At 37.6% G+C, this 16570-nt stretch overlaps 1 protein-coding gene across 29 annotated transcripts in view; it reads left to right on the top strand.

Annotated features, from left to right (window-relative positions):
- The window catches only part of LOC145674949 (uncharacterized), a 768948-nt gene that overhangs the window by 243362 nt on the left and 509016 nt on the right, over positions 1–16570 (top strand). Inside the window, exon 5 of one of the 29 annotated variants that reach the window (XM_081745246.1) lies at positions 115–640. The exons of the other annotated variants lie outside the window; for them this stretch is intronic. Coding sequence (XP_081601372.1) covers positions 115–404 — 290 coding nt within the window. The 3' untranslated portion in view covers positions 405–640. Of the gene's footprint in view, positions 1–114; positions 641–16570 lie in introns of those variants that run through there. 29 annotated transcript variants of the gene reach the window in all.

Below are 16570 nucleotides of genomic sequence, written 5' to 3' on the forward strand. Positions count from 1 at the left end.
AGGAAAGTAATAGTTATTGAACGTAATAATAATCAGGTTTGTAACGGTTCCTGTTTTTATAGAATTTCAGTAATTGTTTCCAGGGATAATAAAGACGTCCTTGCCCTTTTGCAGGCAGTGAGGATTTGGAAACTGAAAATCAGCAGTGGACTTGCTCATCATACCGTCCGTCTTATACTAGTGTTCTTCCATCTGCTGATGTGAGTGGAATACATTACTGTCCAAGGTGTGGTCGTAGCTACAAGTTTAGATATACATTGAATCGACATCTTAGGTATGAGTGTGGTTTAGCAAAAAGCTTTGAGTGTCAGATTTGCTATAAAAGGTTCTCAAGACATGATACCCTGAGGGAACATGAGCAGATTCATAAAATGAAAGGCCAGAATGAAGAAATTATATTGTAAGTTTATAGTGAAGACTTCGCTTGATATGCAAACATTTCTCAGGAAATAATATTTCTCCTGGTACGATGTTATTTTCACCACTTCGTTTCCAAATAGATATGTCACTAATTGCAGTGTTCCTATTAAACTGCGTAATTTATGCGTACACGTTCTTTTCGTTTTGCAATGTAGGCCAGTATTTATGTAATGCGAATTTGTATTAAAGTTGAATAAAGTTCGTATGATTTATTAAATCAGTTGCTGTATGTTATACCTTCTGTATGCAAATATGTGCAAAAATGGGAAGAGAAGAGGTAATAAAATACCGTGGATTTCCGAAAACTAAAGATGAATGTTTGACAGATGAGTTGAAAATTCCTTTTTTTCTTTCTTCACAATATCGCCTAGCCTTTTTGAGTTATCTTCATATTTCATACGGTGAAGGTCTGCAAGGGGAAAGTTTTTACTCCATGGTGTTAAGAAGCGACCCTATGTTGAGAAGTGGTGATCTAAAACTGTACCATATACTTAATTTTGAAATGTACAGTCGATTTTTCATCTTCGTCTTTCAATTAACATTTTGCACAAGTGAATACTACTTGTGGCAGTGTGTGTGCACCGCTTTTCCACTGAATTATGCATAAGACTGAAGGTATGTAGCGCTAATATATATATGGTTTCACATAAAATAGGTAGTATTCTCACTTTCATGTAGAAATTAAACATAGAAATGGTATATTTGACGGAGTGAGCGTTGAAATTCGCCATTATGCTGAATACATAGTCAACAGATCAAGTTATTTAAATTAAAATAATGCGCGCACGTTGTTGGGAACTTACAGAACTCCGCACTTCAAATGACACTTTTAATTTATTTTTTCTAGTTCTAGGGAGTTAAATTCTTACCATTCCAAAATAAGGTCCATTGCCATTTTCATTATCGTATCCCAGTCAAAATATTTATGACACATTGTGCGGAAACGGTTCTTTTATGAACTTAGTACACGGAAACAATACAAACTAAAATAAAAGTAATATGTAAATTGAATGTTTACAAGAATTTGAATATTGTATATTTCTAAAGACATCCGCACTAGTAGAGGGTTAACATATTTGTTTATGTGATTGCCACCATTATTGAAGCTTATCTGTTATAGACGTTGCCCCGGGGCTATTCACATAGCCCGTCACCGCCAACACTTTAACACCAGCAGAATTCGCTAATTTTGAATATTATATGCATCCATAGCCGCCTGCAATTCTGTCGGTCGCCAACAGTGACTAACAGTCACGTTGATCTTTGTGTAGAAGAAAATGTTATGTTCGGGAATGAGTGAGTACGTGCAGAGAAGGAAGGAAATCAGTGTTGCCGGATCTGACAATTACCATACATAATAAGATGAACTTTGACTTTTATAAATATTCGACTCTGGTACGAATAATAGTATACTTCTACTGAAAAATAATTCTTTACCCTATGAACACCAAGGTAGTTTGGCTTACATTAAAAACTAATGGGTATGAGCCTCAGAGCCCCTCCCCCTGGTGTTCCTAGGGTTAATGAAGCTGAATTAACTTTTCATGAAATAACAACTGTTCCCAGTGTCGGACTAGAAGATATAGGGTCCCGGCAGGAGTAGTGATGGGTAAATTCCCAGGAAGATATTTTTCGGGAAGATTCCCAAAATTTGAATTTATCCGGGAATTTATGTACAATCAGAAAGAAAATTGCATTCTATTAGTATATTATGATTTCAAAGATGAATTAATTATTATATCACAGTATATTATTACTGTTGTCCTCAGAGGATTCTTTAAAATGTACATTCTGAACGGTACTATATTACTTTATTAACACTTGATTATTTTTATAGAATACGCATAAATGTATTAATATATATATTTACAATATGTTCTATTAATTAAATATGTGTGAAAAAGTATATACTAAATTATATAGTAACAGTTTAAAGTTATAGGTAAGTGGATTTACTCAACTTGACTCCATTACTGATATTATAAACACATTAAATTTATAAATGTTATAAACCAATTACATTGGGTAAATGCTAGAAGATACATGTCTCACCAATTTAGCAACATTTGTGCATACATATTTATGTTCACAAAATTTGTAAGATACTTACTTATTTTTATATTTTAGCACGTAACATTGCCATACACGACCTCTCATTCTACCTATTTCTCGAAATTCCATACGTTAATTCACATGTAAAAGAAGTCCGAGTACTTCTTCAGAAACTCGAGTCAGAGAGAGGAGACAGACCGACCTCTATTACTAATGGTGGTTCAGGGTTTATTAAGAGCACTTCATCTCTAATTACACATAATTCCAAATTATTTTACAAAATGGTTAATTTTCTTCATTTGTAAATTAGTACTTTGCTAATTTTGGCTGTTCTTTAGCATTGGGAGCCAGCTTATGCCCCTACTTTTTTGCGATATTCTATTTCCATGCGGTTGTTTTATGGTTTCATACGTTGAATTACATTATCAACATTAAATTCAGACAGCATTGCACAGCGAGCATTAGCGAATGAAGGCGGGTTAGAGCCCCCCATGGAACGTTGTTTTTTATCTTCGTTACCAACAATTCACTTTCTTTTCTCACATAAATCGCTTCCACTCACCTTTCCGTTTTGTATAAATCCTCTACTGCCCTAAACAAATGTGTTCGATACTTTCTTGACTACTTGAACATCACTATCAACTCACTATTTTTTTGTAAATCATCCTACTTTTTGCTAGTTTTGGCCCCCAATACTAAACAATTACCTTACTTTTTAGTGCAAATGGAAATGGAACTTAAAAAATCATATTATTAATTATATAATGTACCGCCAAATAATTTTAAATTTTTTAACCTCCAAATTCTTTAAAACCTAGAAGTAAATCATAATATATTAAAATAAAGTAATTAGTCATATTGTTCTTATAATTTGGAAGATAAAGTAAAGAAATGGAAATAAATTCCTTCCCGGGAATTTATAGGCCAGGGAAAAAACTCGGGAATATTCCCATTTTTAAATTCCTTCCCACCGGGAATATTCCCACTGCCCATCACTAGGCAGGAGCCTCACTTGGAGGGCCCATCTTCTCTTCCCATGTAAGATGTAGGAACCTCACAAAGTATACGCGTGGTGATGGCGCCCCAGGATGGAACCTGTTCTGTTTCTTTATGGTATTGCAATAACTTGTCAAACGACTAGCAGAAGGCCCCAGCAGTTTTTTTTTTTTTATAAGTCAGTCGTAATTCGGCATTCATGGGGCCCCAATATACTTTTAGATAATACTATGTTGCTACGGCTCCATTCTTAATATTGTTGAAATATCTTCTTAACTAGGCTACAAACAAATTGCTCAAACAGGACTTTATAATACTGTTTTATAGAACGTTGCTAATGATGCCACAGTGCATAGTGCAGCGAATCGGTAAAGAAGCTCCAACATACGCATTGATTTCGCAACTGTTGAGGAGATGTGGTCAGAAAACATGAGTTTCGAATCAAAGATGACACCAAGACCATCATGATTAGCAGAATGTGTTGTAGGGGAATCGTTAATATGATACTTGGAGGGAAGAGGAGACTTTTCCAGAGTAATTGTAATACTGTCATATTCCTTATTGTTAAGTTTCAAGTGCCACACTTTACACCAGTATGTAAGGTGATTTATGTCTTCCTGTAGAGCATTCGCGTCACGGAGAAACGGTATTTCTCTATATAACTTACAATTGTCAACAAAAAGCAGAAGGCCACAAGGATTAACTGGTAAGTGCGAGTAGAGGTCATCCATATACAGGACAAATAGCAGGGGTCTAAATATACCCCGCGGAGATCACGGGTTTGGGGGTTAGAAGTCGCCTTCTGAAAGAATAACTGTTTACGGCTCTTTAAATAGCTGTTGATTAAAGAGAGAAATTTGCCATGTACATTAAACCTTTTGAAAAGCTTATGAAGAAGATGAATCTGACTCACAGAATCAAAGGCCTTGGAGAGATCAAAGTAGAAAACATCTAATTGAGTATTGTTACTCATACATTTAGCTGCACAGGAAAGAAAAGTACTTAAGTTTGTAAGTCTTGAGCCATTAGGTAGATAGCCGTGCTGAGAAGTGTGAATGTAAGGTGAGGTGAATATAAGTAGCCTGTCTTCGATTTTTTTCTTCAGATAATTGATATTACAGAAAGAAGAGACCGGCCTGTAAGAGGATACATCTTTAATTCAGAGATTTATATATTTTGCTCACGTGAGCTAGTTTCCACCTTGTGGGATAATAACCTTTCTTGAAGCATCTATTGAATAAGATGGATAGAGGAACCGCAATAACTGAAGCAGTTTTGTTGAGAAAAAGAACCAATGTTGTCGGGTCCAAGTGATCTATGTGGTGATAGCGATTACAAGAGATCCAAAACTTCGTCCTAGGTGGTAGAGAGTTTAGATAAGGTGTTAGAACAAATGGAGTGAAGAGGGGGAAGATGTTTTTTTTTTTTTTAATGTTTCTCAAACTCATGAGACATTTACCCCTCTGCCCTTCCCAGATGACGACCCTCTTAAAGTGACGTTGAAGTGATAAACGGTGGGCGCTCATTCTTGCAAGGAAGAAAATACGTGTGAACAATTTAGAAAAAGATCACCTGGCAACTCTGATTAAACCCATGAGAATCACGCCTTACTTTATAGAAATCTGGTGAAATTTGATATTTTGTGGCCGACAGTTTTGTCGGTGTGTCTGCAGAGTTTATTCATATCCCACACCATATCATTACCTTTTCCGCAGCAGTTACCTTCGAGGTATCTGTCCATGCTGGGTTTGTATCTGATCAATAACGGTGGTTCTGTTTACTGACCTCACCATTCACATAGAGCAGAGCTTCATCTCTTGTTTAGAAGATGGGGGAATCCTCGTTATTCTCCCGTCCCATCCCATTCTGCAAATTACATTTTCTTATCTGGGCCATCCTCGGGTAAGTATTGCTGCTGTTGGAGTTTGTATGTATGCCAATTGTTTGTGTGCAACACACGGAGTATCAATCTCTGACTTACACTTGAAGCTACACCTAAACATCTGATACTGCGTTTCGGGATTTTCACCAAGGATGCAACAACTGTCGTTGCTGTTGCCTCATCCGTTGCAGTCCTCGGGCGTCCGCTGTGTTGTTTGCCCACTGCGTGGGCTCTGAACAGATCCAAAAACTTTAGATTTCTGCGAAATACGTCACACCGTGGTATATGCAATTTTGTCCATCTCTGGATGACGTGCATTGAAATCATCAGCCATTCGGAACTCTGGCAATGTGTTCCCCACTGATGGGAAGAATTTCAATCCTTTCTTGACGGGTGAGAACCATGTTACATCACCTGAAAAGACCAATCAAAACCTATTCCATGATGAATACGCAATTATTACTTCACAGAATTCCATTACTGATTAAAGTTAGATGAGTAACTTTAGATTCGTGTTTCTGGTGAAATTCTAGCTTAAAATCATGTGTTGCATTCCCCCCATCCCATTTCAAATATTGGACCTGAATTTGAAATGGTGGATTTCAAGATGGCCGCCATGATGCCAAATAGCACATACAACCCAATTACTCACATTCAAAGTTATCGTCATCTTTCCTTAAGTCATTTCAATTATAAAAGTGTACTTTCGACCCAACCTGTAGTTTTTCCAGCCCAAGCACGTTACTTCGAACCTGAAGATTTTTTTTTTCTATTTCAACATTTGCGTACGAAATTTTGATTTCACGTGTCAGTGTTTGTTTGACAGCATAATATACATTAACCCTTAGGAGCTCTTGGCTTTTTGGGCTATTTTTGAGACTTTCACTCAAGCAGCTACTGCATCGTCACTATTTATCCTAGGATCATGGTTCATACCTCATTCTCTTCAGAATAGAGCTGGCTTTCAAATGGTATCACTTGCATGCTCATACCATATACCAGAAGCGAGGAAAAAATGTCAAAGTGAAAATTTTGGGGGGAAATTTTTTTCTCGAACTTTGGCCCCCCTGGACCCCCCTGTGTGATCGTAGCCATCTAAAAAAAATCTGATAAATAGTACTTGGTATACTGAATGTGTGTGCCAAATTTCAAGTTTCTATCGTGAATAGTAAGGGCGGGAGAATTTTTATCAAAAATTCCCACAATGCCCCAAATCACCATAAAACGCTATGATCTCAGGTGAAAAAATTCCTGAGACATCCCTAATTACCCTAGGACTATAATCCGCCAATCATTCTCTTCAGAATAGAACTGTCTTTCAGGCGGTACCATTCACATGTCTCCATCATGTATCTAAGGCGGGAAATTCCTGAAAAAAGGGATTTTTGGGGCAAAATTTCTCTTTTTTCAACTTTTGCCCCTCTGGACCCCTCTGTTTTTACGCAGAAATCGGAAAAAAATTCTGGTAAATACTACTCGGTGGACTGAATGTTTGTGCAAAATTTCAATCTTCTACGTGAAAAAATAGGCCCACCAGAAAAGATTTCCCTACCATGCCCCACTTTTACCCTATACAGAAGTATATTTTGATAAAAATTCACTGAGACGGCCCTAATTACCCTAGAATAATAATTCGACCGTCGTTCTCTTCAGAATGGAACGGCCTTTCAGACGGTATGACTCACTTGGTCCTATCGTGTATGTGAGGCGGGAAAATGACGAAAAACGGGATTTTTGGGGTAAAAATATCCCTTTTTTTAACCCTTTGCCCCTCTGGTTCCCTCCCTGTTTTAACACTGACATCGGAACAAAAAATCTGGTAAATACTACTCAGTGAACTGAATGTTTGTGCAAAATTTCAATCTTCTACGTTCAAAAATAAGCCCGCCAAAATATATATATACCGACAATGCCCCATTTTTCCCTATATAGAAGTATATTTTTCAAAAAATTCCTGAGACATCCCTAATTACCCTAGAATAACAATTCAACAGTCATTCTCTTCAGAATGAAACGGCCTTTCAGACGGTATGACTCACGTGGTCCTATCATGTATGTGAGGCGGGAAAATGACGACAAACGGGATTTTTGGGGTAAAAATATCCTTTTTTTTTTACCCCTTTGCCCCTCTGGTCCCCCCCCCCCTGTTTTAGCACTGACATCGGAACAAAAAATCTGGTAAATACTACTCGGTGGACTGAATATTTGTGCAAAACTTAAATCTTCTACGTTCAAAAATAAGCCCGCCAAAAAATAATGAACATAGGCTTAAAAAGGGAAAAAATACATTTTAAGATTATGACGTCATCACCTCCCATGTCTGGACACAGAACGGTCTGAAACCATACGTAATATCTTCTACAGTGTCTCTGGACTTGAAAAACAAAAACAAAAACAAAAAAAAAAAAACGGACGAAAAAGCTCAAATAGAAGAGAAATAACGCAATGTACCATGAAAAACGCGTATGGTACAAAATGTACCATAAGATCCCCAAAGGGTTAATAGTAAGTTTATCAAGAAATGCAATACTCTGGCCCGGTCCCTAGTTTCTCAATCCAGTTCCTTTGCTGGAAAAGACATGAAGTTCGTCAGTTATGATTTTAGCAACCATATCTGCGTTCATGTCAGTTAGGGCGGAGCGAAAAATCAGTTTTTTATATATCGAAAACGCAATAGTGCGGGAAAATTGACAATTGATGTTGATAAAATATTGTAAAAATTTCGTTGCTGAAATGGAATATCTTCGGGTGGCGAATCGGCAAAAAAGATTTCGTGTGTTTATAGGGTATGCAAACCCGCCGTACAGACCATTCTTTTGTATTTCTACGGTAAATAAACAAAAGTATTACCTACATTTGTTAACTTAAGTAATATATAAAATTTAAGAAATATTTTCTGCATGATTTAGGCGCATTTGGATTCACACAATAGCCAATTTGATCAAAATAACAATCTACTTAATACAATATATATATATATATATATATATATATATATATATATATATATAATATGGATGCAGGTTGGGTCCCTCCCATGCCCACCCTACCATCCATACACGTATGTTCAAAATTAGATCTTTGGTTCTTTGCAGGACATTGTTTGCCTTTGTTTCTACTTTTTGGTGTACAGATTGGGATTTAAGTTTACGTCTGATAAAACCATCTCTGCCACAAACTTCTGCGTTAGCTTCTGTTACAAGTTCTGAACTTTGGATGTGACAGGAATATTTCAAAGCTCGTTTTATGCCTGGATGTTCATGGTTATTACTGTATATTTCAAGTTCTTCGTTGGAAAATAAGACAGCGGTGGGGGATGCGTCACTTCAACTGATTCCCCATTAATAAGGTATGTGTAATCGTTTGCATTTGAAATTGAGCTTTGGTACTTTTTTTTTTTTTTTTACATGTGACTCATTGTCTACTTTAGCTGGCCTTCCCTGTTTAATCTTCGTACTGTTACTACCGTCATTATCTCGACTCTTCTCGTTCCTAGCCTTTCCCCTTGAGTTGATTATGTTTCTCCATGTCTCTTTCATTGTCAACTATAGAGAGCATTATATTCCCCGGGTGTGCGAAATAACAATTATTTTGAATTATATCTTGAACCAATTGCCACTCCTTTTGTAGTATGTATCTTGAAGTTATCATTAGCCACACGTGTTTAGCTCCATCTTTACAAGTAGAGTATATTTTTCCTGAAAAGCAGCGACCTCCAGTTTCTTTCCTGCGTGGAGTTTGATCTTTAAGACCATCAAAGTACAAGCCTGTAAGAACCTTTCCTTTGGCCATTTGCACTTCCTTTTGTCGTATCTTTTCCCTTTCTCGCCGAATTTTTGAGCGGTCTATCATCCGGCCAGCATTTTTTTTAACAAATTATCCCAAACGATTGCAATGTAGCTGTTGCTATCAAAACAGTTGCACGATGAGATGTTCCAAATCGGTCTGCCAGCATAACGAGAGGTCCAAGGACATGGCGCAGCTTGCTTCTTTTTCTCTAATTTCCTGTTGTTTCGCAAAGTAATCATCAACATTTGACTCATCGCCATTAGAAGGTGATGTTTGGAATTCATTAGAAGTACTCGTTTGTGATATGTGAGAAGATTGTAGGCAGGTAAAGTCTTCTCATAGACAATTCCCTCTATTCTGCCTACTGGTGTTGCTCTCTGTTCTTGCCACTCCTTCCTAGGTACTTTGTTTCTCGATTCACATGAGCACATGGAAATTTCATGACATTTACAGGAACATATATCACAGAACTTCTTGTAATCTTGTTTAAATGTATCCATTTTTTCTGGCAACTAGCAGAAGCTTTCGTTTTCTTCTCAGATTTAACAAACTTCTTGTATATTTTCCGTGCAAGGCAAGTAGAAGCTGAACCATACGTTCTAACAACACAGTAAGGATGAAAACATTGTCCTAAACAGATTTCACACACTGAACAACGTCTCTCGCCACCTTTACAGATGGATCACACTTTTCAAGTTCTACCAATTAAAAATAACACTTCATTACATCTGATTTTGTACGCAACTGTGCATTTTGTCCCCGCTAAGTGTCTTCGAACAATTTGTCTTATGTTGAGCATTGTGACGAAAGAAGACTCTTGGCCTACTAGTCGGCAAGTCTATGAAGCATCCCAAGCGATACTTCAGCTGATAAACTTGAATGGTCTACTTTTAGAGTTGAATGTATCTTCATGGGTCGTTATTGGGTTTACCTGTAGTCCCACGAATGCGAAACCATTTTCACAACACTATCCCACTATTCGCTTGTACGAAAATTGTGCGTAAAATATTTTATTTTGATTTTAGCGTCCATTTTCAGCAGCGAGGCTATGGAAGATGTAGACCTATAGCTTAACGTGGGATCCGAGTCACCTGAGATCCCGCCGGGATGCGTGAAAAGGAGTCATGATGTACACTCCGCATCAAAAAAATTGCGACACCTAACACTGCGCAGATAGGCCACCCAATACACGCCTTATCCCATAGTCGTGTCAGGTAAAGAGACCCCCTCTCTCTCCTCCTTTCTTCTCCTATACTAAAATTAGCTAACAACATGAGCGCAATTCTTATTTCAAACTACACGTGTATTAGTTTCGATAAAATGAAATAACAAATTGAGACGAAACAAGATATATAGCTTCATGTAGGGAAAAACTGCAACACACCCAAAGAAAAATTCAAGCCAATGGATGTCTATTGCACAGATTCATAAATGAGGCAATGAGAGAGAAGAGGAGAGAAGAAGAAAAGAAAAGGGAGAACATATAAAACTGGAATTCAAAGGTAAGAAAAGAATCTAACACTATAAAGTTCCGTTTCCAAAAATCCAACAGTAATATAGAAATAACGTGTGTTTTTTGATATTTTTTCAGAACTATTCGAATATATAGAGAGGATGCTTTAAACATTCATTATGTCACTTTCATAATGGATAGCATACTCAATTTTAAGTAGAACTGTAGATCTCCGAGACACATCTGGGATAATGTCAAAAGTTGTTAACACACATGCTTTGTTTCCGCGTGGTTCGATTGCAAATTTGATAGTGTTCATTGGACGTAATGTTCCAAAATACATTCTAATATACCCAGTAGATAGCGTTGGTCATATCCTCCATTTCAGAGTACTAATCCAAACTGAACAAAAAAAGGAAAAAAAAACGAAACGAAAAGAAAAGAAAATTGAAGGGTTCTATTTTACTGCTAAATTTCTATCAGAAATACCCTATATTAAAAGCCCAAACTTTATCGTAATGAAAAGTTACAAAAGTTGGAAAGGAAAAGTTTATGTTCCTCATAGATGTAGCATGTTTCTTTAACAAATGGTGTATTGTTTCTGAGAACGATAACACGAAAAGTGTATACTGCAGATCAATGATGTCTTTGGAATGTCCTGGTAATTCCCTTGCCCTTTCCCAACCAGCATTCGTAAATCGTCTCTATCATGATCTATATATATCGCATTCCCCTCCCCAAGTTCTCCCGTGAAAGTGCAATGATAAAAATCATCTCAGGCTCGAACCTCACCTGTTAAAAAATTGATCGTGATTGATCCTTTATCAAGTTTTATTTATTCTTTTAACTCCTCCCTTTCCTCAAACCCTAAGTTGTATCGTTAAAGTAAATAGAAAAATACCATTTTACACCTGAACTTCATCTATGTTGAAATGGAGATTGGTCGGGTGGTTCAAGAATGATGAAGTCACAAAGTCAGTCACTTTCATTTTATTTTTTACATACATATCCCTCTCTCCGGCCCCTACGTTGCACCGTCAAACTGAGTTGAGTTGATTTTAGTTTAGCGTCCCTTTCAGCAGCGAGGCTATATGAGACGTGGACCTACTGATTAACGTGGAATCCGAACCACATGAGCTCCCGCCGGGAATCGAACCCGGGTCTCCCACGCCAAAGGCGCGTACGCTAACCGCTTAGCCACGGAGGAGCTCACCGTCAAACTGAAATGATAAAAGTCGTCCCAGATCCGAACCTTATCTATGTTGAAAGTTTGATAGAGATCGATCTGGTGGTTCAAGAGTTATTACGTTTTCTTCATTTTTATATATCAGCTCTCCTCCTAACCCTAAGTTTTACCGTTAAAATGAAATGATAAAAACGCTTCCCAGGCCCGAACCTTATCAATATTGAAAATTTGATCGAGATCGGTCGGGTGGTTCAAAAGATTAGTAGTCGCAAACATAGTTACTTTTAATATTATAATATAGATTATTATTATTATTATTATTATTATTATTATTATTATTATTATTGGCGTACTTTTAACTTGCATGACGAAATTACTGCAAAATATGTTTTATTTCTCTATTTTTCCACGATTGTATGTTTTTCCTTTATCAGTGGACACTAATTTCACTCTAGGCCGTCGAATAAATCAATTGAAGGGTAAGGGGAAAAAAGAAGGAATGTCACAAAACTACATTTTCGAGAAAACGGCGTTTTAATATTGAAAACCGCGTAAAAAGAATTGGCTTAGTTAAATCATTGCCCCTTTTTACATTGACATTTCTACATTTACGCGTGCATGACATATACAGTCAAATAGTATCAAGAGTCACCAGCAGATAGGACAAAGCACCCGAAAAAGTACATACATGGACATTCCTTGTTTTTTCCCCGTACCCTTCAATTTCGTTGTGCACTTTCGTGCAAATAACGTTAGAGGAGAAGCTGGTTCGTTCCAAAGATCAGGGCTAAAGTAAGTAACATTTGGCTTGTAATTTCAGATGGCATGATAGTGTAGGGGTAACGTAGTGGCCTTATAAATAATACAGCTCTCGAACGTAGGTTCAAATCCTGAACACGCCAAAGTTAAATTTTATACAAAGTGATTGTGAAGAATCGACTTATCATACTGGACAAGCAATACATAAGAATGTGGAAGCAAACACCTGTATCATGATAGAGACGATTTACGAATGCCGGGTGGGAAAGGGCAAGGGAATTACCAGGACATTCCAAAGACATCATTGATCTGCAGTACACACTTTTCGTGTTATCGTTCTCAGAAAGAAACACTACACCATTTGTTAATGAAAGTTTGGCTAAAGCAATCGGTGGTGTAGTGTTAACGTGCCAGACTTCCAAATGGATAATCTAGGTTCGATTCCCCATCAGGTAGTGTGATTTTTTCGCAAAAAATGATGGCTGCACAGATTTATCTTCTGATGGAGAACTTACAAGGCATCACTGGCGATAAGTCAAATAAACAGTGTGCGTGTTCTATATTATACACTGTAATGATAAGCATGTTTCATGTTTATATTTGTCCCGCTCTCTCTCTGTCTTGACGTTTCCTTATCCTGTCTTTGCATCTTTCACTTCTACCCTTCTCTCCGTCTCTCTCACACATGCACTTCATGTTCGAAAGTTAAAACGGAGCAAGAGCCCGATATACCTGGTCTGGAGAATCTAATTAACTGTTAACTTCGACAAGTGCTCGGGGCATAACATCTCCAGTCCTGGTCACCTCTGACAGAAATAATGTTTAAACGCAAAGGAATAAGTAAAATCTCTTTTTTATCCTCTGGGTTACCGGGTCACTACGGATTTGAATCCTCGACCCACTGGTGGTGTATAACCTAACCAACATCATACGACTGGCACGATGATCCGTTTGAGCTCTTAGCGTGTTCAATCTATCTGTGTAAATTGCGTTATATCCGGAAGAGATTAAATCAATGCTTGATGTTCGGAACAGATAAATCTTCGGAAAAGACTAGAAAATGGTAACTCTTTGGTTATTTGAAAACAAAATTTTATTCATAGTAGTTCGACACAAAATTTGTTCCCATCCTATAATTCAATGAGTTTTTTTTCACGTTGAAATTTGAAAATGCTACATCTATGAGGAACACAAACTTTTCCTTTCCAACATTTGTAACTTTTCGTTACGATACAGTTTGAACTTTTAATATAGGGTAATTCTGATAGAAATTTAGCAGTAAAATAGAACTCTTCAATTTTCTCTTTCTTTCTCTTTTCTTTTTTTCTTTTCGTTTCGTTTCGGTTTTTTTTTTTTTTTTGTTCAGTTTGGATTAGTAGTCTGAAATGGAGGATATGACCAACGCTATCTACTGGGTATATTAGAATGTATTTTGGAACAGTACGCCCAATGAACACTAGCGAATTTGTAATCGAACCACGCGGAAACAAAGCATGTGTGTTAAACTTTTGACATTATCTCAGATGTGTCTCGGAGATCTACTGTTCTACTTGAAATTGAGTATGCTATCCATTATGAAAGTGACATAATGAATGTTTAAACCATCCTCTATACATTCGAATAGTTCTGAAAATATATGTAAAAACAAACGTTATTTCTATATTACTGTGGGATTTTTGGAAACGGAACTTTATAATGTTAGGTTCTTTTCTTACTACGTTTGAATTCCACAGTTTTATCTGTTCTACCTTTTATTTTTCTTCTTTTCTCCTCTTCTCTCTCTATGCCTCATTTATGAATCTCTGTGTAATAGACATCCATTGGTTTCAATTTTTCATTGTGTCTATTTCAGTTTCTCTCTACATCAACTTATGAATCTTGTTTCGTGTTGGTTTTGTTATTTCATTTTATCGAAACTAATACATGTGTAGTTTGAAATAAGAATTGCGCTCATGTTGTTAGCTAATTTTAGTATAGGAGAAGAAAGGAGAGAGAGGGGTCTCTTTACCTGACACGACTATGGGATAAGAAGGTGTATATTGAGTTGCCTATCTGCACGGCGTTAGCTGTCGCAATTTTTTTGATACAGAGTGTACCATTCACTATAGGCCTAACCCTTCATTTTTAGGTCGCATTACACTAGCACCAGCATGACACCACTAAAACATTACATTGGTAACGATGCCCGCCGGTTTGATGTTTCTGGCGCAGCGTCATAGGTGGCAACAACGCTGTTAAATTGGTTGGCTGTAAACCAATCTACGTTCTATATTACAAATTGTGGCTACATAAAACTCGTAGAACAAGTCATAAAATATTTTACAGTTGTCATTGCTTCTTTATTAATACAATTTAATAACCATTTATTTCGTTGCATACTGATTTCCCTTGTTGAATACTGAAGAACTACACTGCTCAAAACAGTTAGGTGATCAGATGACAGATCACGTAAAACGTTCTACGAAATAGTGCGACAACACTGTATCTCGTCCAGTTCGAAGTACAATCGAGTAACACGACTGATCCACACACCTGTGCAGATGACCGATGGCGTTTTGTAGTGTGGCACTGCCAATACGTCCAAGCTCCATGAGTCATCTGTGTTCAGTGTGAGACAGAATCCATGTAGTGAAATGGCTCAACAGCGTGATTTGCCAGAATCGCTGGCATGGCGAGCTATCGGAAGGTTGGAAGCTGGTCAGTCAAATGCCGCTGGAGTGGCACAAAGTGTTATTTCCCAACTGTGGACTCGGTTTCAAGCGACTGGAAGTGTTCGAAGAGGACAAAGACAAGGTCATTCACGAGAAACTACAACCAGAGACGATCATTATCTCTTTGTTAACAGCCCATCGGAATCAGAGGCAAATGCTACTTTGCTGCAGCGAGTTTTCCAAAGAGCAACAGGATGCACAATATCCAGTCAAACTGTTCCTATGGACGTAGGCACATGGTGTGTGTCCAATTAACAGCATGACATTTGTGTTGACCGAAGATTGGGGGCGGAGAAACATCAAGAATGGGGTCGCAATGAGTGGAGCCAAGTTTTGTTCTTTCACGAGTCGCGATTCAAAGTGGAACCTGATAATCGGCATGTTTTAATTTGGAGGTAGTGGGGAACATGAAATAATCTCATGTTTGTGCAAAAAAAAAAAAAAAAAAAAAGTATTGGACTGATGCTGTGGGTAGAAATCAGTATTGGTGCGCATAGTGAGCTCCATATCATCCAAAATTGCTCGCAGGTATAGGGATGAGATCCTGCAAACTTTTGTTCTGCCATATGCTGGTGCTGTTGGTGATTCGTTCGTTTTTATGGATGACAATGCTAGTCCTCATAGAGTTCGGCTAGTGGATGAGATGCTGGAAGCTGAGAGTATAGCTCGGACGGTGTAGTCAGCATGCTCGCCAGATCGAAATCCATTGAGAATGTCTGGAATATGCGTGGCAGACGGGTTGCAGCTCGGCCAGTACCTCCAACAACCATTCCACAGCTGGAGGTCGCTCTACTGGATACGTTTCACAATATCCCGCAAGAACTCATTGACAATCTCATCGAACCTCTGGGAGAGTGAAAGGAAAATAAAGTATCTGCAAGCCCATCATCCGAGGGACGTAAGGATCTGGATTCATTCTTAACTGGAAGGCAGTTTATTTTTTGATCAGAAATATACAAAAGGGTAACCGGATCAGACTCAGATTTTCTCTGGGTTGCTGCAAAATGAGACTAGAGAAAATGTCCAGATGAACTTTTATATCCAACTTAGTGAAGAGGAGGGATGAGGTAGAAGGTAATATCCATCATCTTCAGTTGAGAAGGCCAAAATGTAAATTAGTTAATGAATATTGTCCTGAAGTTTTGTTTTCTGAATTACTCCACCAACTATAATCTGTTTCACGTAACCTGATAGGAAAAAGAAGTTTTTTCCCCCACCACGCTCAAGTACAGGTGAAAGTTGGTGTTCCGTCTTCCACCATCAGCCCCAGCACAAGGAAGTATAGAGTGTATCTAAATATGTCTAAATAATAAATTACAACT

This window comes from Thermobia domestica, chromosome 18 (genome assembly GCF_964235325.1).
Source record: "Thermobia domestica chromosome 18, izTheDome1.hap1.1, whole genome shotgun sequence".
NCBI classification, from domain to species: Eukaryota; Metazoa; Arthropoda; class Insecta; order Zygentoma; family Lepismatidae; genus Thermobia; species Thermobia domestica.